This window comes from Elephantulus edwardii, unplaced genomic scaffold (genome assembly GCF_000299155.1).
Source record: "Elephantulus edwardii isolate Elephantulus edwardi_28Jun2011 unplaced genomic scaffold, EleEdw1.0 scaffold00211, whole genome shotgun sequence".
NCBI lineage: Eukaryota > Metazoa > Chordata > Mammalia > Macroscelidea > Macroscelididae > Elephantulus > Elephantulus edwardii.
Window position 1 is genome coordinate 3,752,382 of NW_006399961.1, and position 24,622 is coordinate 3,777,003.

The 24,622-nt window shown below is 45.5% G+C and overlaps 1 protein-coding gene across 1 annotated transcript in view; it reads left to right on the top strand.

Moving 5' to 3' along the window:
- NUAK1 (NUAK family, SNF1-like kinase, 1) overlaps positions 1-24,622 on the top strand; it is a 109,496-nt gene that overhangs the window by 39,701 nt on the left and 45,173 nt on the right. The window contains exon 2 of the mRNA XM_006897545.1: positions 12,573-12,693. Coding sequence (XP_006897607.1) covers positions 12,573-12,693 — 121 coding nt within the window. The remainder of the gene's footprint in view (positions 1-12,572; positions 12,694-24,622) is intronic.

The following is a 24,622-nucleotide window of genomic DNA, read 5'->3' on the forward strand; positions in this document are numbered from 1 at the left end:
CGACTTGCTCCTGACTATGATGCTTTGGATGTTGCCAACAAAATTGGGATCATCTAAACTGAGTCCAGCTGGCTAATTCTAAATACAAATTTTTCGCACACACACACACACAAAATGAACCTCATTGCCATCCAGTTGGAACCAACTCAGAGCTGAGCCTCCCTTGGATCTCTGGGTAAATCACATGGGAGGAGATTGCCCATCTTTTCCTGTGGTCCGGCTGTTGGATTTGAACCACCGGAAAGGAGCAGCCATTGGATTAGCAGTATATTTCCCGATGGGCTGTTCTCCAGGTGCTCCCGTACTGAAATCTGTTCCTTCTCCCAATAACATAAAGGTCCTCAGTGACAGGGAGGTGGTGGCTGTGCATTAGGTGTGTTCGGTGGGATTTGAACCCCGGTCTCCCACATGAAAGGTGAGAATTCTACAACTGAACCACGGCTGCCCCCAGTGAATACTTGGAGTATAGCTCTGATTGTCCCAGCCTCCTCTGAAGCCCAACTTGGCCTAGTCAAGTGAAAATGTGATTTGCTGTTTAAATTCTCAAAATAGAACATGTTTACGGCAGCAGGAAAATCAGCCTCACCAGAGGACTCATCATCTCTTTTATGGGGAGTTTTGGGAAATGGAAGAGAGAACTGAGCTGCGGAGGATTATATATGCAGGACCTCTTGCGAGATAAAGGGCCTGCTGATGGCAGATGGTGCGATGCCATTCTATGAAGAAAAAGCTCTTTCTTACACACGCTGTGCTCCTTGGCATGGGGCGCCTGTTGATACAGCTCTTGGCTTCTACTCTGTGCATGAAAAAACACCCATGTAACGACGTGCTTTAGCGGGCCAAGAGGAAGGGGAGCCGGCGCCCTCGGGCCTGGAGGCAGCGCTGGCTGGGGTCCCTGTGGGCCAGTTGCATCATGGCTTACAGCAACTTGCTGAGATTCTGGCCTGACTCTTGCCAGGTTGCTTCGTGGAGGGCTGGGGAGGAGGGTTGGCATTTCATTAATCAGGGCCTTTGGCTGCAGGGTGGCTCCTGGGTGGCATCACCGTGGTGACCATGAGGCGCGAGCTCTCCGAGTGACAGCCATTCGGTGACCCTGTGGCCCTGTGGATCATGGTGGTCCATGTGAGCTCAGTCCATCTCCGAGACAAGGGCAGACCTCCCTCTGCTGGCCCCTGACTTGACTTGGCTGCCCGGCTTCCGCTGCATGTGCCTCCGGGCGCCTTGGTGAGAAAAGATTCCATCACCCCCACCCCATGCCTCTACTTCAGTGCCCTCCAGCTCCACCCCCTCCCCCTCCTCCAACATGGCCTGTGTGAGGACAGGGAAATGGCCAGCTCCTGTCGCTACAGTCTTGTTCTTGCTAAGCGATGTTAATGCATTGTTGATAGCCTTCTCCTCTGCTCAGTCCCCGGCCCTACTTCTGGGGTCTACGCATTTGATCCTGCAGAACTTTCTCTTCTCAGATAGATATAAGGTTTTACTGAGCAATCCTTGTTGTTAAGTTCTTTTGAGTTGAATATGACTCATAGTGACGCTATCAACAACAGTTCTGAATTATGTCCTATCCTGTGCCATCCCTATCATCTCTAATACATGTGATCCCACGGCTGCAGCCACTATGTCAGTCCATGCTTAAGTGTCTTCCTCTTTCGCTGTCCCTCCGCCTTTCCAAGCGTGATGTCCCTTTCCAAGGAATAGCCTCTCCCAGCAACATGCCCAAAGTATGTGAGACGAAGCTTCACCGTCCTTGCTTCCAAGGAGCACTCAGGCTGCACTTTCTCCAGTATATATCTGCTTGTTTTTCTGGCAGCCCATGGGATATTCATCTCTCTTCTCCAACACCACAATCAAAGACACTGATCTTTCTTAAAGAACCTTATTCCATGGTCTCAACTTTATCCACAACCTCAAGGTGGGAAGCCTGAGTTTCAGGCCCTCGTGCTGTCTCTTACAAAGCTGTGTGACCTTGGGCACACTCCCCTTCACTCCCCTTCCTCACTTTCTGCCTCTGTAAAATGGATTAGAGGTCAGGATGAAATGAAATAATTTGCACTGGCGCCTGGTGAGAGCATCAGAAATGTTAGTTCTGATTATTGTTGAGAAAAATACCTGCCACTGATTTTTTTTTTTAAATGTTGATCTGTCAGAGCCAAAGACCACTTGCTTCCCTTGACCCTAGAGAAGTGCTAAGATGAGCTGTTGTCTGAACAATGGCAGGGGAAGCTTGCAGCTATGAAAAACTATAACCTTCAGATGAGGAAGGTTGCCCTCCACAGCCGTAGACTCTGGATGTCCCAACCACCACCCAAGGAGGGACATGTACTGTAGTCACAACCGAGTGTTGTACCTGTTATTGTTATAGGTGATCAAGTCACCTGCAACTCATTTGGCCCTATGAACATTAGCTCTGAAACCTGCCCTGTCCTGAGCCAGTCTCATCGTCTCTGACACATCTAATTCCATTTCTCCAGTCATTGAGTCAATCCATCTCATCCTGGGTCTCCCTCGCCTGCACTATCCCTCCGCCCTTCTAAGCATGATGTCCTCGAAGGACTAGTCCCTCCTGGCCACCTGTCCAAGTGTGTGTGAGATGGAGCTTCAAAATCCTTGCCTCCAGGGAGCAGGTTGGTTTCACCCTCTCCAGGTCTGACTTGTTTATTCTCCTGGAATTCCACAGTATGTTCAACACCTTTCTCTAGCATCACAACTCAGATGCATCAGCCTATCTTCTATCATCCTTAGTCATTTCCCAGCTCTTAGATGCATAGCCTGTAATGGCAAAGACCATGGCCTGGATCAGGTGCATCTTAGTCTTCAGACTGACATCCTTACTCTTCAGTATTTTAGAGGGGTCACTGACAGCAGGTTTTCCCAGTGCAATTTGTCTTTTGATTTCCTGACTGCTGGTTCCAAGAGTGTTGATGGTGGAACCAAGCAAGCTGAAATTATTACCAGATTATTAACAATTTCAGTCTCTTCTCTGTCATGAAGCTGTCAATTGGCCCAGTGGTGAGAATAATTGTTTTTTTTTTTTGGTGTTGAGCTTCAATCTATATTGAAGACCACAATCCTTGACCTTCCGCAGCAATGCCTCATTTCCTCCTCAGTTTCAACAAGCAAGGTTGTGTTATCTGCATAACGTAGATTGTTAATGAATCTTCCTTCCTCCAAACCTGATGCCACATTACTCCTCATAAAGCTCGAATGATCTGTTCCACATACAGATTGAAAGGGTATGGAGACAGGATGCATCCCTGAGACACACCTTTCCAGATCCTGTATACCAGGCTGATTTGTTATGTCACGTGAGGAAGCAGATAGATGTTCTGGATATACCCGCTGACAGGTCGGCTGTGACCACCTAGTTACCCAACAACCACAACTCATCCAGCTGGCAGGGTTTTTGCTGAGGTTGATCTCTCTCTGACTATAGAGGTATTTTACTCTGTTCACTTATATTTTTCTTGTGGTCTCTGCCTCTAGCTCCAACGGCGTCCTTCCTATCAACCTAGTTGTTTTGCACCCCCTCCGGGACCTTTTAAAAGGAGGGGATGTGCTGTATCTCAAGAGCTGCCCTTGAGGGGTGACTTGTAGAGTGGCAGGCTTTTGTGAGGCGCAGTGTGACTATATTCCTTCTTGCTGCTAGCTCGTTTCCGAGACTGCTGAGTCACCGTTCTCTAGTCCTTGCTGGGGTGGCCTCGGAGACCTGGAGCCCTGGCAACATGTCACCTCAGTAAGTTCAATAAAAATCCTATACCACCATTGCAGAACTCCCAGCTTCCTTCTCCGGTTGCCCAGCACCTTAGGGAAAATTGCAAATTACTGGTCCTGGTTTTTTGACCCCCAAAGCAGTCTTCAGGCTCACAACCCACAGCAGCCTTCAGTCTCTTAACATCCACAAAAGCCACCTTGGAAAAACCCTGCAGGCTGAAGAACAGGTGGCTTTTGATGGTTATGTAGAAAGGAAAAGAGGGGGCTGGGATGGAGGAAAGCTAGTGTAAAAGAGCACAGTGGGCCCGATATATTTAAGAGGCAGGCTTTAGTGGAGTGGAGTCGGCCCCCTTCAGCAGGCAGGCACTGCAGACGCAGACGCAGACTTGGCAGATCTGGGGCCAAGCCTTCTGCTCTGCGCAGTTCAGACATTAAACTAAAGGGTGGCCTTTAATAGCAGACAATTTTATAAGGCACCTGATCCCGTCTAGACGGGGAGCATTTATGGAAGAGGCCGCAGTGGGTGTCAGGTAGTGAGCACCTGAGGGCCTCCCACCCTCTCTGCTCCAGGCATTTGGGAGGGGGTGTGAAACCTGCCTGCACCGTTCAGCAATACCACCTTGGAATTGTCTTGGTTTTAGGCATTTAATAATCTTTTTCTGCTGAGCCCTTGGCTTACCTCTATCTTCCTTAGCAGATGTGAAAATTGAGGAAATGTGAAGAGTTATCCTCTGTGATGTTGAGCATCTCTGTGTATCTCTGTGTGTTTCCTGGGTAACTCTTGGATAGGAGGCTAATTCTATTACACCTTCTTCTCACTGAGTGACCATCCCATTATCTGACTTTGTGTTTATGACAATAGTAAAAAGTCTAATGTCTGATTTGTGCATTAACGACACCCATCAAGGATTACTAAGCACCCAGACTTGAAGTGAAAGTACTGCCGGCTGTGATGGAGAAAGCCATGTGTCACCTTGGCTGGGCTGTCACTCTCTGTGCTCTGACAGTTACATAAGTCTGTAATTCAGCAATTATGTAATGATCTTGTCATCCTCCATTTTTCAGTCTAATGTGGTCATTCTTCATTTTCACAGAACACCTATTTTTGGACCCAAACCATGTTGCTAAGTGAAGCGTGGGTATAATTTTGGCGTATTGTCCATTTTCTCTTTGTGGTAGGCTGGGCAGAATGGAGTTGAGTCCGTCTTGCACAGCTCAGTGCTATTTCTGGGATTACCACTATGCTAGTGACGTTATGTGCCATCAGATTGGGACTGAAATGTAGCTGGCCCGCTAACAGTTTTTCAGAGGTAATGTGAAGAGTTATCCTCTGTGATGTTGGACTTCACAGGGGATTACCCATCTTTCTCCCATGGAGCAGCTTGTGGATTTGAACTGACTCCTTTAGGGTTGGCAGCACAACTCTTTACCCATTATACCACCAGAACTCTTATGCTAATAGGTGCTCAAAATCTTTTGTTGAATGAAAGATAATTAGAATTTATAATGGCTGAAGCAGTTATCTTGAGAAACTTTTTAAAATAAAATAATTAACATAAGTTTATTTTTGTTATTGAGCAGATTATTGCAGCAAAACATACACATCAATTCATCAGTCTCTACACATGCCATTCAGTGATGTTTATTACATTTTCTCCCATATTTTATGAATTGTTCTTCCTCCGTTAGCATAAAATTCTTGCCTCCCAAGATTCCTGTCTAATCTTTCAAGTTACCACTGTGTAATCCTATAATATTGTTGTTGTACAAAGATTCTCACCACTGGACCAATTGGCAGCATCAGGATGGATGGTGAAGAGACTGAGATTGTTCACAGCTTTAGTTTGCTTGGCTCCACAGTCAACACTCTTGGCACCAGTAGTCAGGAAATTAAAAGGCGTATTGTGATGGGAAAGTCTGCTGTTAGGGACCTCTCCAAAGTACTGAAGAGCAATGGTGTCACTCTGTAGACTAAGGTGCATCTGATACAGGCTATGGTCTTTGCAATCACTTGTTATGCATCAGAGAGTTGGACAATAACTAGAGAGGATATAAGAAGAATTGATGCCTTTGAGCTGTGGTGCTGGAGAAGAATATTGAATGTACCATGGACTGCCAAGAAAGCAAACAGATTCATCCTGAAGAGGGTTAAACCAGGCTGCTCCTTGGAGGCAAGGATTCTGGGGCTTTGTCTGACATACTTTGGACATGTTGTAAGGAGGGACCGGTCCTTGGAGAGGGACATCATGCTTGGTAGTGTAGAGGGCAGGTGCAGGAGGGGAAGGCCCTCTATGAGGTGGATTGATTCAGTGACTGGGGTAATCGGGATAGGTGTGTCAGAGACAGTGCAATTGGCACAGGACAGAGCAGAGTTTAGGGCTGTTGTACATAGGGTCACTATGAGTCACAAGTGACTCGACGGCACACAACAACACCACCACCATGTGCCATTCAGTTTACTACAACTCATAGTGACTCTATGTGCAATAGCTCCAAACCCTGCCCTATCCTGAGCCAATGTTACTGTCTCTGACACACCTACCCCATTTCTCCAGTTACTGTGTCAATCTTTCTCCTCCAAGTTCTTCCTTTCCTGCCCTGTCCCCCTGCCCTTCCAAGCCTGATGTCCTTCTCAAGGACTGGTACCTCCTGGCAATATGTCCAGAGTAAGTGAGATAGAGCTTCACAATCTGCCTCCAAGGAATAACCTGGTCTTACCCTCTCTAGGACAGAACTGTCTGTTCTCTTGACATTCCATGGTACGTTCAGTACTCTCCTCTAGCACCACAGCTCAAAGACATCAATTCTTCTCCTGTCATCGTTAGTCATTGTCCAGCTCTCAGATGCATAGCAAGTAATTGCGAAGCCCATGACCTAGATTAGGTGCACCTTAGTCCCTTGGCTGCAGTCACTGCTCTTTAGCACTCTGGAGAGATCTCGTATAGATAGATCTAAAAAAGGAGCAGCATATTGCCCAAGGTAGATATTCTTTACTAGGTAAACTATTACTTGGTTTTGAGATGACTTCAGGGCATAGTTTTAGTTTAAAGTTTAAAGCTTATCTCAGAGATTCATCTTACTGACCCCTCCCAACACCCCCCCCCCATGATGCAGACTTTTGATTCTGTCTCACATTCATTGCCGTTGAGACAGAACCAAATCCTAGCTGACCTTCCAGTAGGTTTGCTGAGGCTCTAAACAGCATAGGAGACTGCTCGTCTTTCTCTCTTGCAGTGTTTGATAGATGAAAAAATTCCAATTGAAAAATGGGCACAGGATATGAACAGACACTTCACCAAAGAAGACATTCACATGGCCAACAAGTACATGAAGAACAGTGTTCATCTAGAGACTAAGGTGTGCCTGATCCAGGCCATGGTCTTCACAGTTACTTGCTACACATCAGAAGGCTGGAAAGTGAATAAGGATGACAGAAGAATTTGTGCCTTTGAGTTGTGGTGCTGGAGAAGAGTATTGAACATGTCATGGACCACCAAGAACACAAACAGCTAGCTCTGTCTTGGAGAGGGTGAAACCAAGTTTCTCCTTGGAGGCAAGGATTTTAAAGCTCTGTCTCACATACTTTGGCACATTGCCAAGAGGGACTCGTCCTTACAGAAGGACATCATGCTTGGAAGTGTGGAGGGACAGCTCAAGAGAGGAAGACCTTGGATGAGATGGGTTGACACAGTAACTGAGATAATCATGCAGGTAGATGTGTCAGGGACACTAAGAGTAGCACAAGATAGGGCAGATTTCAGAGCTCTTTAAGTCACAGTTGACTTGATGACACGTAACAGCAGCAATAACAAACACAGATTTCACAAGAGGAGAATAACAACAACAACAACAGCAACAGCAACAGCAACAAATTGCACAGGAGGAGATTGCCCATCTTTCTCCTGAGGAGCGGCCTGTGGATCCGAACTGCCTGTCTTTGGCTTGGCAGCACAATTCCTTAACCCACGAGGCCACCAGAGCTAGCATCAGAACAACACAATATTCTCCACCGGCAGGTGGGTGGTGGCTATGCATGAGGCTGGGGAATGGACCAAGGCCTCCGACATGGGAGGTAAGAAGATGGGCAGAATGAGCCCCTTTTAACATTCTCAATGGCAGATCGACTGGATAATATTCTGGTGGAGGGTCGTGGACCATGGCTATTAACATTTGTTGAATTCTCTCTATTTAGCCAACATAGCGTGGGATTTTCACAGAATGTGGGCACTTTCCATCTCGTGCTGGGTGCACCCCCCTGGCAGATGCTCGGTGGAATTGTCAGCCTCTCACCGGACTGTCAGGGGAGCCTGGACAAGTGGACTGATTGTCTTAAACCCCAGAATGAATGGATTCCTATTGTAGTTGGACAAAGGGGCCTTCTCAAGGCCAAGGGCAGCATGTTGCCGAATCAGAGGGGCAGTTTCTACCCTTGGCCAACCTTTTTTTTTTTAAATGGAGGAATGTAGGAATTGGTCCAGCAGCCACCCACATCCTCCTTGTCTACCAGTGTGTGTCTGTTCACTGTCTGCTTCCCCCATGAACAAGCTTGCAGCCTCCCTGGCCCCACTTGCATAAAATCAAGCCTTGGAGTCATGTCTTTACATTTGACATAATCAAAGGGAGTTGTTTTTGTTGTGTGCTTTTTGTTTTCTTTTTTCTTTCACCTCTTGCTGTACACCAGATAGGGCCTGGTGAGGGCTAGGGGTAGTTCTGCACCTGGGCTTGTTGTGATGGAGCCTTTGGTTGAAAGGTTTATTCCGTTCTGGGCAGCCTGCTTTTCAGCCATTCACTGGCTATCCCACCATCTAAAGAAGGATGCTCCCTGCCGTTGGCTTTGCAGTAGGGCTTCTGTGCTGCATGTCTGCTTTCTCTATTTCTTGACCACCCCTGTTGGTAGAAGGCTGAGAAAAATCCAAATTATCCTACCATGATACCTGTCTTGGTGGTGGCATCAGTCTGGGGTGATCCCCCCTTTACTACCTCAGTTCCACTATCCTTTCTCTGGTCTGAGCTCTCATCCTTAATAACGTCAACTCTTTTCTGCCTTTCTGTTCTTTCCCTCCTCTCTTCCATTTCCCTACTCACCTAATTGCATACCCACCGACTTAGCTCTCAACTTGCTACCAGCCTGTCTGGGGCAGTGGTGAATCCATGGTAGAATTCTCACCTTCTATGTGGGGAACTTTGTTCATAGAGTTTTCAGAGGCCTGTTATTTTTATAGTCTTTCCAGCCACCTGCTGTGCATCTGAGAGCTGGGCAGTGAACAAGATTCTTAGGAGAAGAATCCTTGGAGAGATCAGAGGAAAAGATGCCTTTGAGCTGTGCTGTCGGGGAAGAGTGCTGACTATGCCAAGGACTGCCAAAAGAACAGACAGATAGGTCTTGGAGAAAGTTGCAACCAGACTGGTCCTTGGAGGCAAAGATGGTGAAGCTGCATCTCACGTGTTCTGGACGTGTCATTAGGAGAGACTCTTCCTTGGAAAGGCATTCCATGCTTGGAAAGGTGGAGGGTCAGCAAGAGAGGAAGACCCTTAGTGAGATGGATTGTCTGTGGCGTCTGTGGCAGTGAACTCGAGTATGTCCTGTCCGTCCGTCTGTGGTGTCTTGCTGTTGCTGTGACGTGGAACAGTTACTCAGGGGAGCGTCTAGACTAAGATGGACAAGGAAGAAAGGCCTGGCCATCTCCTTCTGAGAATCAGTGAAAACCTTGTGGGCTATGACAGCGCATTGTACTTGGGCTCTCCATGAGTTGGTGCGTAATTCAGTTAAGAACAACAATAACCCACCCATCTGTCCACCTTCTACACTGTTTATGGAGGTCTCCTAAGGAGCCCTGGTGGTGCAGTGATGAAGCATATGGCCTAGTCAGAAGATTGGTGGTTCAAACCCATCACCCAAACCTTGGGTGAAAAAGACCTGACGGTCTTCTCCCGTAAATAGAAATGTTTCAGCCTAGGGACCTCTGTGGGACAGTGTGCTTTGTCCTGTCGGATTACTATGAGTAGGAATTTTTTTTTTTTTTCATTAAATGAATGCTTTTTATCATTCCATATACATTGTGTTTTATGCATGTACCTTGTGTTTTATATAATCTTTCATTTACCTTATATTTAGCTTATTTATATTGTGGTATTCCCTCCCCTAATACTTGTCTTACTAATAACTACTTATTAATAATTACATTGGTGAAACCCTATAAGCCAGCTCCTTTATGCTTCCTGCTCCAGTCTCCTCCTTTTAGGAAGCCAGTTTCTGATTTTTCCCCATCCCTATCAAACTAGTGCATTTAATTAATTTTCTTCATATGAGTAATTGATGATCTGACCCACCGTCCACCCCTGGCATAGTTTTGACTGCCAATATTGAGCTTCTTCAATGATTTCTTTCACAAATGTAGTCAGTCTGATTCCTATGCAGCCCATCAGGTGAGATCCATGTGTCAAGACATTGTTGGTGTCTTTTACAAAAAGTATTTGCTTAAAAAAAAGTATTTACAATGAAGAAATAATTTTAAACACAAAATTCAGTCATTCTATTTCCAACCTCACTTCTATCCAAGCCTGTGTTTTTTTCAACTATTATTCCTTTTTCACTGTTTTTTAATTTTGCATCTCAGTCACCAGTTATCATTAACATATCTTGATTGCATGTTTGGTCAATTTTAGACTGCAATATTTAGTAAAAATCCTAAATTGTGTGTCAGGAAGTATGCGGATGGCTCAGGATAGAACCGGGTTCAGATCTTTTGTTCATAGGGTCGCTATGGGTTGTACTTGACTCGATGGCACCTAACAATAACAACAGCAACATCAAACTAGTACTCTGAGGGAACAAGTATGTCCTATTTGCTGAAGAATTCTCTGTTCATCTTGTCAAAGTCCAGTCCAGACCAAGCTATCAGGATGCAACAGTCGACCTTAGTTCACATGGGTCATCTTCTGCCCATCTGGTTGGGTTTAGTCAGGTCATCCCCAGCTGTCTGTGGCCAGACACAAATGAGCATCACCTGCAAGCCCAGGAGTCCACACTTCTCCCTGCATTCCAGACCTGTTGGCCTCCTCAATGAATTGGAATATTTGATGGCCACCAGCTATCACCACCAGGTGCCAGGCACGGTGTTCAGCCCTGCGGATAAAGCCATGAATAAGACGCTCACTGCTGTAGAAACAAGTCGTGACACAGTGCTTATTTAATGATAACTGGGGAAGGTGTCGCAGGGGAGAAGGTACAGGGCCCTGCTAGTTGGCCTGGCCTTTTCCTGGTGGTCCTCACTCAGCAGAAACAGAACAGCTTCTCGTTCGCGTGGGGTCCCAGGCGGGCTGATGACAGGGTGGGTGCACGGCAGTCGGGCTTCAGTGCAGATCGGAAGTGCCGTGTTCACAAGGTGACTGCATGGCTGTGGGGACTGCTGTGGTCAGCCCTGCGGTCAGCTAGCAGTGTCCTTGGGCTCCTGGTGACAAAGACTTTTTTCCTTTTTCCTCCAGAAGATCTGTGGTTGTTAAGTGCCATCAAGGCAGTTCTAACTCAGGGCAGACCCCGGGTGTTACGGGTGTGCTCGGTTGTTACCTTGGTGGAAGATGCACTAGTGGCACCGTGATGAAGCGCTTGCTTGCCGAATGGTTTTGAACTGCCAACCTTTAGGTTAGCATTTGAGACGAATCCTTTGCTCCATCTAGGGAGTTTAGTGCCTTTGGAACTCAGAGGGACGGTTTAACAGCGGTTCCCTTAGGCAAGAGTTGTTTAGGGGAGAGTTGGGGTCACAAGAGGATCCGTTTGGAGGGGAACTAAGTTGACTTTATGAGGCTGGCAGCAAATGGGTTGGCAGACACCCTTGTTACCCGGGGTACCCTCTCCCCAGTAGCTTTTGCCTCCCTGCTAGAGCCCAGGCGGCTTACATTGCCAACCAGCTTGTTTATAAGCAAAGATGAATCTGTTAGCAAACAGAGTTTTCCTTATTAGATTCCCCATTGTCATGTAATGCCTTTTTATTTATGGGTATCTTTTGAGTAATGGCCCTGGCAATTCTGCACAGTTTGCATTGCAGATGTTGGGCATGGGGCTTTTGGAATGAGCTGGCATCTGGGCAGAAAGCCGTGCCCTTTGTTTTAGGCTGACTTTTCTCCTGAAGGGCCTCTTTGTCACACTATGTGCTCTTAAAGAGGCCTTGGACACAGAAGTGCGTTATGAAGGATTTGGCTTCCGAGTAGGTTGGAAGATTTGCAGTAGAATGGACCTTCACCATTGACTCCAATTCATGCCGCCCATGTGTGTCGGAGTCGAACTGGGCTCCGTATGGTTTTCAATAGCTGACTTTTACAGTTTTTTTGTTGTGTTTTTTTTTTTCAGAAGGACATCATCCGACCTTTTTTTGGGAGGTGGGGGACTCCAACCTCTAACCTTTGGGGTAACAGCAAATACATTTACTATTTGTTTTAGTTCAGGCTTTGAGCGAGACCACATGGCAGAGCTTCTCACTGCTTGCTGACACAGAGCTGTACTAATGTCCCCTAGCAGTGTGTAGTCATCGATACCCTGTAAACCAAGCTCTGCTTGTTTCAAAGGCTCGGGATTCTTAGAGCAGATGAATTTGGCCACGTTAAGCAGCCTCTGCTTTATGGGGGGAAATCCAAAATCCACCCTCCCAAACCCCAGGCTGTTAAAACCTGATGTTCTCAGTTGCCAGAAGAAGGGGTGTTTCTGCTAAAAATGAAAGACATGACAGGGGGTATTTTGAAACTTTGTTTTGGTTATTGTCGGTTCTGCCAACAAGTCACATCTGTATTTATTTTCCAAACTCCTTCAATGACTGATTTGCATCTGTTTGGTCCTCCGAGTAACATCTCATTTCCTGACTTTATAGGTTGCTATAAAATCCATCCGTAAGGACAAAATTAAGGATGAACAAGACATGGTACACATCAGACGCGAGATCGAGATCATGTCGTCCCTCAATCATCCTCATATCATCAGTATTTATGAAGGTCAGTGATATTTTTTCCTCATCACCCCCCTCCCGTATCAGTTATCATTTCTCATACCATGAGACTGGCCAGAACTTGTGGGTAATAATTGCCTTTCTGGGCAGGAGCCAAGAATTTTCCTTCATGTTGCAAAAATAGCCGTGCGTTATCTCGAATTTGGCTACCCTGAATGTAGCCAGACACACATAATGCAGCCCACTTTGGTCATAAAATCTCTCTGATGGATGCCTGGGTCTATCTTACCGGGTTCGTGGTGGTTGCTAAGCAACTGGCCTTGTTGAGAGCTAGCATGGGAGACGGCCTTGAGTTTTGAAACATGGCAGTTTGCCGAATGCACAAGCAACAGTGGCTGTGTTCTCCTGAGGGAGCATTCCAGGAGTGGTGTCGCACTTGTCTGAAAGATGGGCTCTTTGAGTCCTGGGGACTAGCTCTGAGGCGGTCCAGGGAGCCCCCAGAAACACAGCCGCTTATTGGAACCACAAATGAATTCCAAGTTGTAGGTGGTGTTTGCTGACAGGCAAGGTGGGGAAAAGCTTATAAACTACTTACACTTTGATCCTCCACAGGAAGAAAGAGAGAGAAAAAAGGGTAGGGATGGGATTAGAGGCCTCCCACAATCTTCTTTTCCCCCTCTTTTTTAATAACCTGCAAACGTTTTATGTAAACATTCTGTGCTTCTTACAAGAATGATTGAAACATAAATGTTGAAATGGAGAAAAAAAAATACTAACTTCTGACTCCCAGAGGTAATAAATAGTTTTGTCTCTATTTTTGCCAAGCTGTAGATTTCAGTAAGCAGCCCTAGTGACATGGTTGTTAAATATGCTTGGATGCTAAGCAGAAGGTTGGCATTTCGAACCCACTAGCCACTCTGTAGGGAACTCTGGTGGCCTAATGGCACGAAGCTGTGCTGCACACATAGGAACAATGATTTTATAAATTACTGCCTAACTTGGGAGGGACTGGAGTGCATTATGCTAAGTGAACTAACTCTGTCCCGTAAGGACAAATACTGTATAAGACCATTATTACAGAACATGTATGAGGATCCAAGGAGGGGAAGCAGCAGAGGGGTGAGGATGGATGGGGAATGGCGGGGTGAGGGCAGTTAATTTGATGGGTAGAGGGAGGAGTGGGTAAAGGAAATGGGAAAGATCCAGTGTGAAAAACAATATGTATGAACTTTGTGCATAAACTAGGATAAAATAAAAATTTTGTCTAAAAAAAAAAAAGAAGCAGTACTGAGAGAAGGATGAGTAGTTTTCTCCCATGTAATTAACTCCTTCTAAAAAATCACTGGAGGGTCAGCTGTGGGTCGGTTCTGACTCAGAGGCACACACAACAACAACAACCACAACAGTAGCCACTCTATGGAGAAAGATGTGGCGGTCTGCTGGTATAAGCACGACAGTCTCGGAATCCCTAAGGGGAAGTTATCTCTCTATCCTTCCTTCATTATGAGTTGAAATTGACTCTGTGATAGTCTGTTTAATTTAGCATATATCTCTTGTGTGGTTTGCATCCCAAATCATGCCCTCCTGCTTAGACTGTTTTTGAACTTGATTTTGTTTTCTATTTACTGTGCTATACATCTCTTTCTGTGTTAATACATATCCCTCCATAAAGATATTTTAAAAGGCTTGGTAGTATTCTGTTTATGGCCATACTATAGTTTATTGAATTTCACTTCCCTTGCCAAGCATTTTAGTTGTTTCATATTTCTAGCATTATGAATTTAGAGACCCTCCTTGTATATATTTTTTCATTTACTTATGATTATTCTCTAAGCATAGGTGCCCAGTCTTGGGTTTGCTGAGTCAAAGTGTTTTCCATTTTTTTTTTTTTAAATTTATGGCTGAATTAGAAAAACATGAACCTCTTTTTAATTTCTGGTTTGATTATGAAAAGCTAGCAGGTAAAAGCCAAGAAGAAACTTCATATGTTTCTGATATTTTACGTTGCTCTTCATTTAGTTCAGTGCTGTTCAGTTGCCATGTATACTTTTTTCCGTGATGCTGCTATTTTTGATTCTTATCTATAAGTAAAACCTGGTATTATGTTTTATCTTGAGCTTTCTAAAATGCATTTTTTGAACTCCTGGGGTTAGGATTTCTAAGGGAAAACATTTCAGTCTCTGGACATATCCTGCAGTGATTCTCAAACTGATGTCCCCAGGCCAATACTGTGAGCATCAGTATCACTGGGGATGGTTGGAAATGCAGATTCTCTTGCCTGTCCCTGGACTTGCTGAAGGAGAAACTCTGAAGGTGACACTCCAGAATGTGTGTATCAGGTCTGATCTGTTGAGTGTCACTATTAAGGACTGTGTCAAATGTGTTTAGAGATATCAACATGACTATGTGAGCGATCTCATACAGCAAGAACAGTATTAGGCGGTCTCAAATAGTATTAAGAAGATGCCCAAGCCTATTGGGGAGCCCCTGGTGGTGCAGTTAATATATTTGGGTGCCAACCCAAAGGTTGGAGGTTCAAGTCTATCCAGAGAAACTCCAAAAATGAGGTCTAATGACATACTTAGAGAAAAAAAAATCAGCCACTGGAAACCCCACGGAGTTGTTACGAATTGGAGTTGATATTAACTCTTTATTTCTCACCATAATAAATGGAGATAAGATTGAAGCTATTAAGGGTTTCATTTTACCCAGATCTACCATCAACATTCATAGTAACAGCAATCAAAATATCAAAGGACAACGTTGCATCAGACAAATCTACCGTCAGGTGCTGAAGAGCTGGAATGCCAGTTTAAAGACTAAAGGTACATCAGATCCAAGACATGTTCAGTTACTTCATATGCATCTAAAAGTTGAATAGTGAGTAAGGAAAAGGGAAAAAGAATTTATGCCTTTGAATGATGGTATTGATGAAAAGTATTTGGTGTTCCCTGGAGGCAAAGATGGTGCGACTTTGTCTTGCATTGTTGTTGTTGTTATGTGCTGTCGAGTCATTTGCCACTCATAGCGACCCTATGTACAACAGCCCTAATCCCTGCTCTATCCTGTGCCAATCACATTGCCTCTGACTCACCCATCCCGAGCACCCCAGTTCACTGAATCAATCCACCTCATAGAGGGTCTTCCCCTCTTGCGCTGTCCCTCTACTCTACCCAGAATGATGTCCCTCTCTAAAGACCTGTCTCTCCTTACAACATGTCCAAAATATGTCAGACGAAGCTCCAGAATCCTTGCCTCTGAGGAGCAGCCTGGTTTAACCCTCTCCAGGATGAATCTGTTTGTTTTCTCGGCAGTCCATGGTACATTCAATACTCTTCTCCAGCACCACAGCTCAAAGGCATCAATTCTCCTTCTATCCTCCCTAGACATTGTCCAACTCTCTGATGCATAACAAGTGATTGCAAAAACCATGGCCTGTATCAGGCGGACCTTAGTCTCCAGAGAGACACTGTTGCTCTTGAGTACTTTAGAGAGGTCCCTAACAGCATACTTTGTCTTGCATACTTTGGGCATATTACCAGAAGGGGCTAGTCTTTGGAAGGGACATCATGCTTAGAAGAGTAGAGCATTAGAGGAGAAGACGGAGACCCTCAGTGAGATGAAATGACATGGTGATTCAACGGTAGGCTTGACTAGGGCGGGAAATCTTGAGGCCGGTGCAGGATGGGCCTAGGTTCAGTAATACTGTGCGTGCCCAACACCAACACCAACAGTTGTCATTTTAGGTAGTTCTTAACCTGGAGGCCATGGATACGGTGACCTTTAGGGTTCTTTAACTCTGCTGGACCAATATGTACCTGCCTTGACTAATCCAGAAGGCAGTAGACACTGGTAGCCATTGCAATTAATGCTAAAATGTGTTCAATTAATAAAGAATTAAAAATCCAGTTTCTCAGGTACATGGACCTCATTTCCAGAGCTCAGTGGCCACAGGTGGCAAGCGGCTCCCACAGTGTAGTTCTAGAACATTCCCCCCATTGTATAATGTCCTGATGGATAGGACTGTTTCACGTGTTCTATGCACATGTTATTCCCCCCCCCCAGATAAGCATGCTTACAGCTTTCTTCAAATTTTTAAAGCAATCCCTGCTTTCAAATGGTTGTGAAATATCACTGCTATAAACTCTTTTGTGTCCTACAGCATACCATTCAGATAAATTATTTTGATCCAGAAAACTCCCAGGGACTTAAATGTGGCCTCTTTCCATGTTCCCTTTTTAATTTCTTAGTGATTTCCGGTTGCTGTGCTGTTCTCGCTCCCTTCTCCCACACATGTTCTGCTTCTCCCACATCCACCAAATAACTGTGGAGGAGAGCCTCTCCGGAGCCTCCCCATCCCCAGGGCTTAGGAGTAGACCATCGCCAGCACTCTGTTCAGCTCCTACACCTCTGACCATGACCCCATGAATCTAAGGTCTGGTGGCTTTATCCATGTTTACAAGGACCCCAGGGCTTCTCCGGTGTTACCGGAGAACTCTTGTTTCAAAGATCTCTGACGCCCAAACCTCCAGCCTTGGGATTGCAGTTCTTAGCGACCCTGTAGGGCAGGTAGACCTGCTCCCCTGTGGAGTGGCCAAGGCAGAAATGTTCATCTTCCCCTGCAGAGTCATTGATGGATTCAAACTGGTAGCCTTTCGCTTAGCAGCCCACCACCCCACCAGAACATCTCTCATGTTTCCAAACCAAGAAATCTCACCGCTGTGACAGTGAATCCAGCTCAAAGTGACCATGGAGGACAAAGTAGAACTGTCTTATGAGGATTCCAGTACTAATTATGGAAGCAAGGAACCTTATCTTTCTCTTGTAGAACAGTCACTGGATTCAAACCACAATGTTTTTGTTGGGAACCTAGTGCTTAATACACTGGGCTAGCAGTTTTCCTCTATAAGGTATCAAAAAAATGCCCTCTTAAAGTTTTGCCATCAAATCAGAACTGACTCATAGCTGACCCTCTAGAGGGGTTTCAGAAGATGTAAATCACACAGGAGGAGATTACCCGTCTTTCTCCTTCAGAGCAGCTGGTGGATTCAAACTACCCACCTTTGGGTTGGCAGCACAACTCCCTATCCACTAAGCCACCAGAGCTCTGCAGTCTCATTTAATCCTTACAATACACCTGTGGGATAGATTTAGCCATGTGGTCCCATTTTGCAGTTGTGAAAACTGAGACTTTGAAGGTCAGTGCCTTGTTGGGCATCGCAGTTAGAAGAAATCAGGAGAGCATAGGATTCTCTTGATTCCATTTTGTTTCCTCTTTGGCTAAGCCTCAGACTGTCTTTCTGATCTTGTTTCTTGTTTTGCTGGCCTCTGTGGGCACTTCTCTGACCCTCAGTATTTCCTTCCCGTGGGACTTTTCAGGCCTGACATTGCTGTCCCTGGCACAACCCCGGGGTGTGGCAGCAGCACCGGTGCCCACAGTGGTGGTGGTAGCTGAGACTGTGACATCATGTGCTGGTTTCTGTACCTCTGAGTGGAGGGGAAGCCAATGGGCTGTTTAGTAGAGAGATCAAGGGCTTAGCTGAGTCCAGGAATGCTTTTATTTCCTTAGTGAAAAATCAATGCCTAAGCACGTAAGTGGCTGCTTGGACATTAGCCGAGGGAATAGACACGATTAAAGGGCTTTCAAATTTTTCCTTCAGCAAAGAGCTTTGCAATTTAAAGAACACACCCCACCTCAACTGCTATAGACTCATTAGAACAGCCCCATAGAGTTTCTAGAACTTTAAATCTTGACAAAAACAGACTGTTGCCTTTTTCTCCCTCAGAGGGGCTGATGGCTTTGAACAGCCGAGCTTGTAGTTTGGATCCAAGTGCGCAACCACTGTGACACAATGGTTCCATAAAGAACACAGAGCAAAGCTAAATCTAGGCTTCTCGTGGCACTCTGTCACGCTCCGATGTGTTTACCCAAATGAGTTCTGTCCACACAAACACATGTATTCAAATGCTTACACCCATTCTATTAGAGAATTGCTATAAATTGCAAAACACCCCAGATGTCTTCAGATGGGGGCTTGGGTAAACCAGTGGTGGCACGCATATCCCATGGAGCATTATTCAGTAGTAGATTGAAATCCGCACAGGACGTTGAAGGGCAATGGATCAGTTCTGCATCAAACTGTAGTGGTGGACATGGGACTTTATGTATTTGCCAAAACTTGTTGGATTGTGTAGCCCAAAGAGTGAGTGACCCCTCCTACAGACCATGACGCTTTACCAGTAACTGTTGAGTAGACTCTTTAATGAACAGCAACCCCATGTGTGTCCGAGCAGAAATGTGCTTCCCAGGCTTCCCAGTGGCTGATATTGTGAAAACAGAGCATCGGGTCTTTATCCTGGAGTTCCTCTGGGTGGATTTGAACCTCCAGCCTTTCCGTTAACAGCTGAGTACATTAACCTGGGATTCTAATGTCAACTGTGACCTTGAGTGTGTCAACATTGGTTTATCAGTTGTAACAACTGTATTGCATGAATGGCTTAGAATTAATAATAGGATGCATATATTCAGGGCAGAGAGAGGATATGGGACTTGCCTACTGAAAGTGAGGGGGACTTGAAGGACTTGCTGCAGAAGATCAGATGCTACACAGCCTTCAATATGGATTACATCTCAACATCAAGAAAACGAGAAATTCTCACCACTGGACCAATAGGCAACATTGTGATAAATAGAGAAAAGATTGGAATTGCCAACGACTTCATCTTAACCTGGATTCACAATCAACACTCCGACCAGTCAGGAGATCAGAAGATGTATTCCATTGGGAAAGTCTGCAGTCAGGGACTGCTCAAAATTATTGAGGCACAATGATACCAGTTTGAATACTAAGCTACACCTGATTCATCTGAAAGCTGGACAGGAATAAGGATGAAAGAAGAATTGATACCTTTGAACTGTGGTGTTGGAGAAGGATACTGAATATCCCATGGACTACCAAAAGAACAAACAGACATATCCTAGAGAAATTAAAACCAGAGTTTTCCTTGGAGGCAAAGATGGTAAAGCTTCATCTCACGTGCTCTGAGCATGTAAGAAAGGCGAAGAGATCAGCAAAAGAGAGGAAGACCCTCAACAAAGTGGATTGACTGAAGCACTCAGTGACCACAGCAAATGGGCTCAAGTATGTCAGAAATGGTGAAGATGGCACAGGATAGGACAGGGTTCAGGCTTCTTATTTATAGGACTAGGTGACATCTAACAACAATAATAATTTACTGTGCCATTTTTCTGAAAAATTAAAACTTCTTTTTAAAGAGTCCATTTGAGAGAGTTCTGGTGGCCTAGTGGCAAGAAGCTACATTGTAATCCCAGAGGTATGTTGTTCAAATCCACCAGATGCTCTGCTGGAAAAGGAAGGACAATCTCCTCCTGTATCAGTCAGATCCAATTTGATGGTACGCACACACACACACACACACACACACACACACGCACACACACCCCAGCAACAAGGGCAATACCAGCCACCCTTGATAAAGGATTAGAGTGTCTATCCTTGTATGTTGAGGAACTGTGGGATTTTATGAAGGAAGGACACTATCATGAAATGTACTAGCCAGTGATCAGTCATTCCAGAGAAAAGAGTCATTCTTTTAAAGAACAAAACTGAAAGACAGCAACAGCAACAAACATCTTAAGTGCCTCCTGCCAGTCGTGGGCACAGAGCACGGGATGGTGAATGAAGCACGCTTCCTGCTTTTGTGAAATCGACATTCATGGCGAGGAGATGGACAATAAACTGGCAGACAGACAGACAGGATGGCCAGGGAAGTCCTTGTTGGGTTGTGTATGTTCTGCTAAAGTGAGACTGAATGAACTGAAGAGATGTCGTTAGGTGCTGTTGAGTCAATTGGCAACTGACATTGAACCCATGGGAAAGATTGGATCTGCTCCATCAGATTTTTGAGGCTGGAATCTTGATTGCACAGATCACCTGCCCTTTCTCCTCCAGAACAACTGGTGGGTTTAAACCACTCACTTAGTACTAACCAGATCATATGTTGGACTACAGTGACCCCTCCCCCACCCCCCAATCAGAGGCAAGTGATGTCTTAGACCCAGTGAGTCAGAGAATCTCTGGCTACTCTGAGGTTACGCGCGCGCGCGTGCACACACACACACACACACGCACGCGCACACACACACACACACACACACACACACACACACACACCCACCCTATATGCAGTCACCTTCAGCTCCGTAGGTATTTCAGGAAACATTTATGCCAGCATCTCAGGAAGAAGCTTGTTGCCCATATTTGGTAGATCTGTAGGTCCTTCATAAACCACAGAGCACAGTACCTGCAGATTCAGAAAAATTAGCAACTTCCAAATCAATTCCAGAACTCAGAAATAATCTACCTCCCCAGGCGATAAGCAAAGTCCAGAGGTGATTAATTTCATAAAACAATTCATGAGAATGAGTGTATGAAATACAGTGTGAACGAAGAGTAGTGTGAAACACAATGTATACAAACTTTGCAAGCGAACTAATAATAATAATAATAATAATAATAAATAAAATAATCTCCCTCGAGTGTCTTTGAAAAGCCCGACCTTGATATTACTCTCTTGTTGACCAGAAGATATAGGTGATTAATCCTCAAATTGTTTTGTTTTTAACCCTCAAATTTATTGACTCTGTATAAACATAAAACATTAATGGTCTCTACTGTTGTTGTTGTGATGTGCCGTCAAGTTGCTTGCAACTCCTGGAGACCTAAGTACAACAGCCCTGAAACCTGCTCTATCCTGTGCCAACTTTACTGTCTCTTACACACCTGCCATCATTACTCCAGTCCCTGTATCAATCCATTTCATCAAGGGTCTTCTTTTTCTCTGCCCCACGCTTCCAAACCTGATGTCCCTCTCCAAGGACCAGTCCCTCCTTGCAGCGTATCCAAAGTGTGTCAGACAAAGCCTCAGAATCCTTGCCTCCAAGGAGCAGGCTGTTTTCACCCTTTTTAGCGTGAACTTGTTTGTTCTCCTGGCAGTCCATGGTATATTGAAAACTCTTCTCCAGCACCACAACTCAAAGGCATCAATTCTCATTTCTATCATCCCTAGTCATCGCCCAGCTCTCTGAAACATAGCAGGCAATTGCGAAGACTATGGCCTTGATCAGGCGCACCTTAGTCTCCAGACTGATGTTGTTGCTCTTCAGTCCTCTGGAGAGGTCCCTGACAGCTGACTTTCCCAGTGCAATTCGTCTCTTGATTTCCTGGCTGCTGGTACTATGAGTGTTGATTGTGGAGCCAAGTAAACTAGAACTGTTAACAGGCTCAATCTCTTCACCATCCATTCTGATGCTGCGAATGATAAGTGGCATTTTAAGGAAAAAAAAGTGAGGGAAAGAGAAAAAGACTCTCAAAGAGACGGACTGACACAGTTAATGTAACAATGGACTTGAACATGGCAGAGATCCTGAGGATGACAGGATAGGGAAACGGCCTTACCTGTTGTTCGTAGAGTCGCTGGGAGTTTAGTCAACTTGATGGCGGCACTCGACACAGCACTACGAAGTCAAAGAGGATGATCCCACACCTTCTACTGTGTGATAAGGATCCCTAGTGGTGCAGCAGTTAAGCACTTGGCTGCTGATGCTGGCAGAAACCCACCTGGTGGTTCTGGGGGCAGGGAGGCGGGGAGAGCTGTGGACTTGCTCCCTTGAAGGTTACAACCTAGAAAATACAGGGGAAAAGCTCTGGTTTCTAGCACAAGGTAGCTATGAGTCCAAATTGACACCTGACAGCTACAAGAAGAGCCTGTGTTCCCAAGGGTAAACTCATCAAGGAAAGAGAGAAGAGGCAGGAAGAAACCTCTGGCTCCAGCTCAAGGATGGACCCCTGTTCCCAGTCAAAGGAATTCCAGCCTCTCCGCAGGGAGGCCCTTGACAATATGGGAAGAGCTGCTGAAAAGGAAGCGCCTGCCAGGGCTTTCGACTCTGGTTGCCTAGGATGGAAGAGATAAAAACTCTTTCCGCCCGAGGTTCTGATTTCAAGGCCCAAGTTCAAACATCAAAGGCAAGTCATCTCACAGCCAGTTTTTCCTTTGAAAGCCTGGGAGACCCGAGCTGCCAGGCCCAGACAATGAACGCCTTGCTGCACTGTATGTTAGGGAATCCCAGCATCCTCTCTGTAACATTCCAGCTTGTGAACTGGAAAGGCAAGTCCACACTGTCACTTGATGGATGTCTCCCTTTCTGGCTAAGCAAGATTGAGTCTCTTTAGGGGCTTTGGTATTGTGATATGTGGGGAACCAGCTAACCCTGGTCTTAGGACTAAATAGGAGATCTACTGAGCATTGATCAGCTGGGATCTCCCACAAGTTGAAAGAATTTCTCTGTTAGACATAGAAAAATGCCTTCTTGTGATAGACCGGTGGATTTCAACCCCTTTCCCTCTGAGTTTTAATTTCCTTTTTTACCTGCTCTCTGCGTGAAGACTTGAAAAGAATCTATATTCTTGAACATTCTTTTTAAATTCCTACCACTGAGACACTTTGGATGACTTTACTGCCAGTTAAAAGTCTTCCTAGACATAGATCTGAAAGAATGCTCTACAAACCACCTGAGATTCTAATAGATCTTTCTGAAAGGGCGTATCTATCTTGCCTCTGGGTGAAAATGACCCCTCTTTAAATCTAGGCACACCGAGGTGATGGAAATGCGGCTATTCTTGTCTACTGTCCAAATGGTTGGAAGTAGGCACCTACCAGTAGGCTCTTTCGTCCATTTAGTCATTCCTGCAAACAAAATTCATCAAGCCCTTCCTGTGTTCCAGACACTCTTTTAGGTTGTGGTGGTGGTTTTTGTTGGGCGCTGTAGAGTTGACCCCACCGCATAACCGCCCGGTGGGCGAGAGAAGGCCATCTTTCCTGGTCCCTTCCCCATCCTTAGGAGCTTAGCTGTGCTTTAGACAGTTATTGTAGACACTCTGTCCATTTCCCTGAGGATCTCCCTCTCTTTGCTGATCCCTACTTTTCCACGATGTCCTTTTCTTTTTTTTTTTTTTTAATTTTGTGTGAGTGTACCGTCAAATCAGATCTGACTGGTACAGGAGGAGATTGTCCCTCCTTTTCCCGGCAGAGCATCTGGTGGATTTGAACTGTGTGCCTCTGGGATTGTAGTTGCAGCTCCTTGCCACTAGACCACCAGAGCTCCCCGATGTCCTTTTCAAGTACTGCTCCCTTCTGATAACAAACTCAAAGTATGTGAGCCAGAGTCTCACCGTCCTTTCCTCCCGAGAGCACCCCAGCTGCACTTCGGGCAGTGATGTCATTTCTAGCCCAAATGGACTTAGGAATGGGTGCTAATGGATGATCTCTCGGTCAATCAAATGACTTCAGCCCAGTGTGTTAACTTCACCAAGGCTCCACTTCCTTCATTTTAAAGTGGAACCCCGAGATAACTCCTTTATAGATAAGGTTTTGAAGATTCAGTGCCATCGTGGATACATTGCTAAGCTCTGTGCTGGTTACACATTCAGTAAATGGCAGTGAGCTTTCTTATGGCTGCTGCTTAGGGTCAAGGACAAGTTCATCCTGGCTGGGAGGGAGTGGACAGGAAGTGGGTGTCACATAGCTTAATCAGTGATTGTCAATGCAAGATGTGCATGGGGAATGTGTGAAAAGGCAGATAGATGCCTGGACCTTACCCTTGGATATTCTGATGTAACTGGTCAGTCTGAGAAGTGTGGACTTCATCTGAGGACCAAGAGCAAGTGCGCCTTGCTCCAGCCACTCACCTTGGGTAGATCATTTGTCAACAGTGGGTTCCGGAGAGGAGCGTGTTCCTGGCGGTGGACACCAGGGAGGACCCAGTGGTATCTTCAGGCCGGGGCTGACTCGCTACCCATTTGTTTGCTGCCTTCATCAGGGACTCAGTGCCCCATGAAACAGCTTGTTGAACTTGGCAGGGTGGCATATTGTGATTGTGTTTACTCTTGAACCCA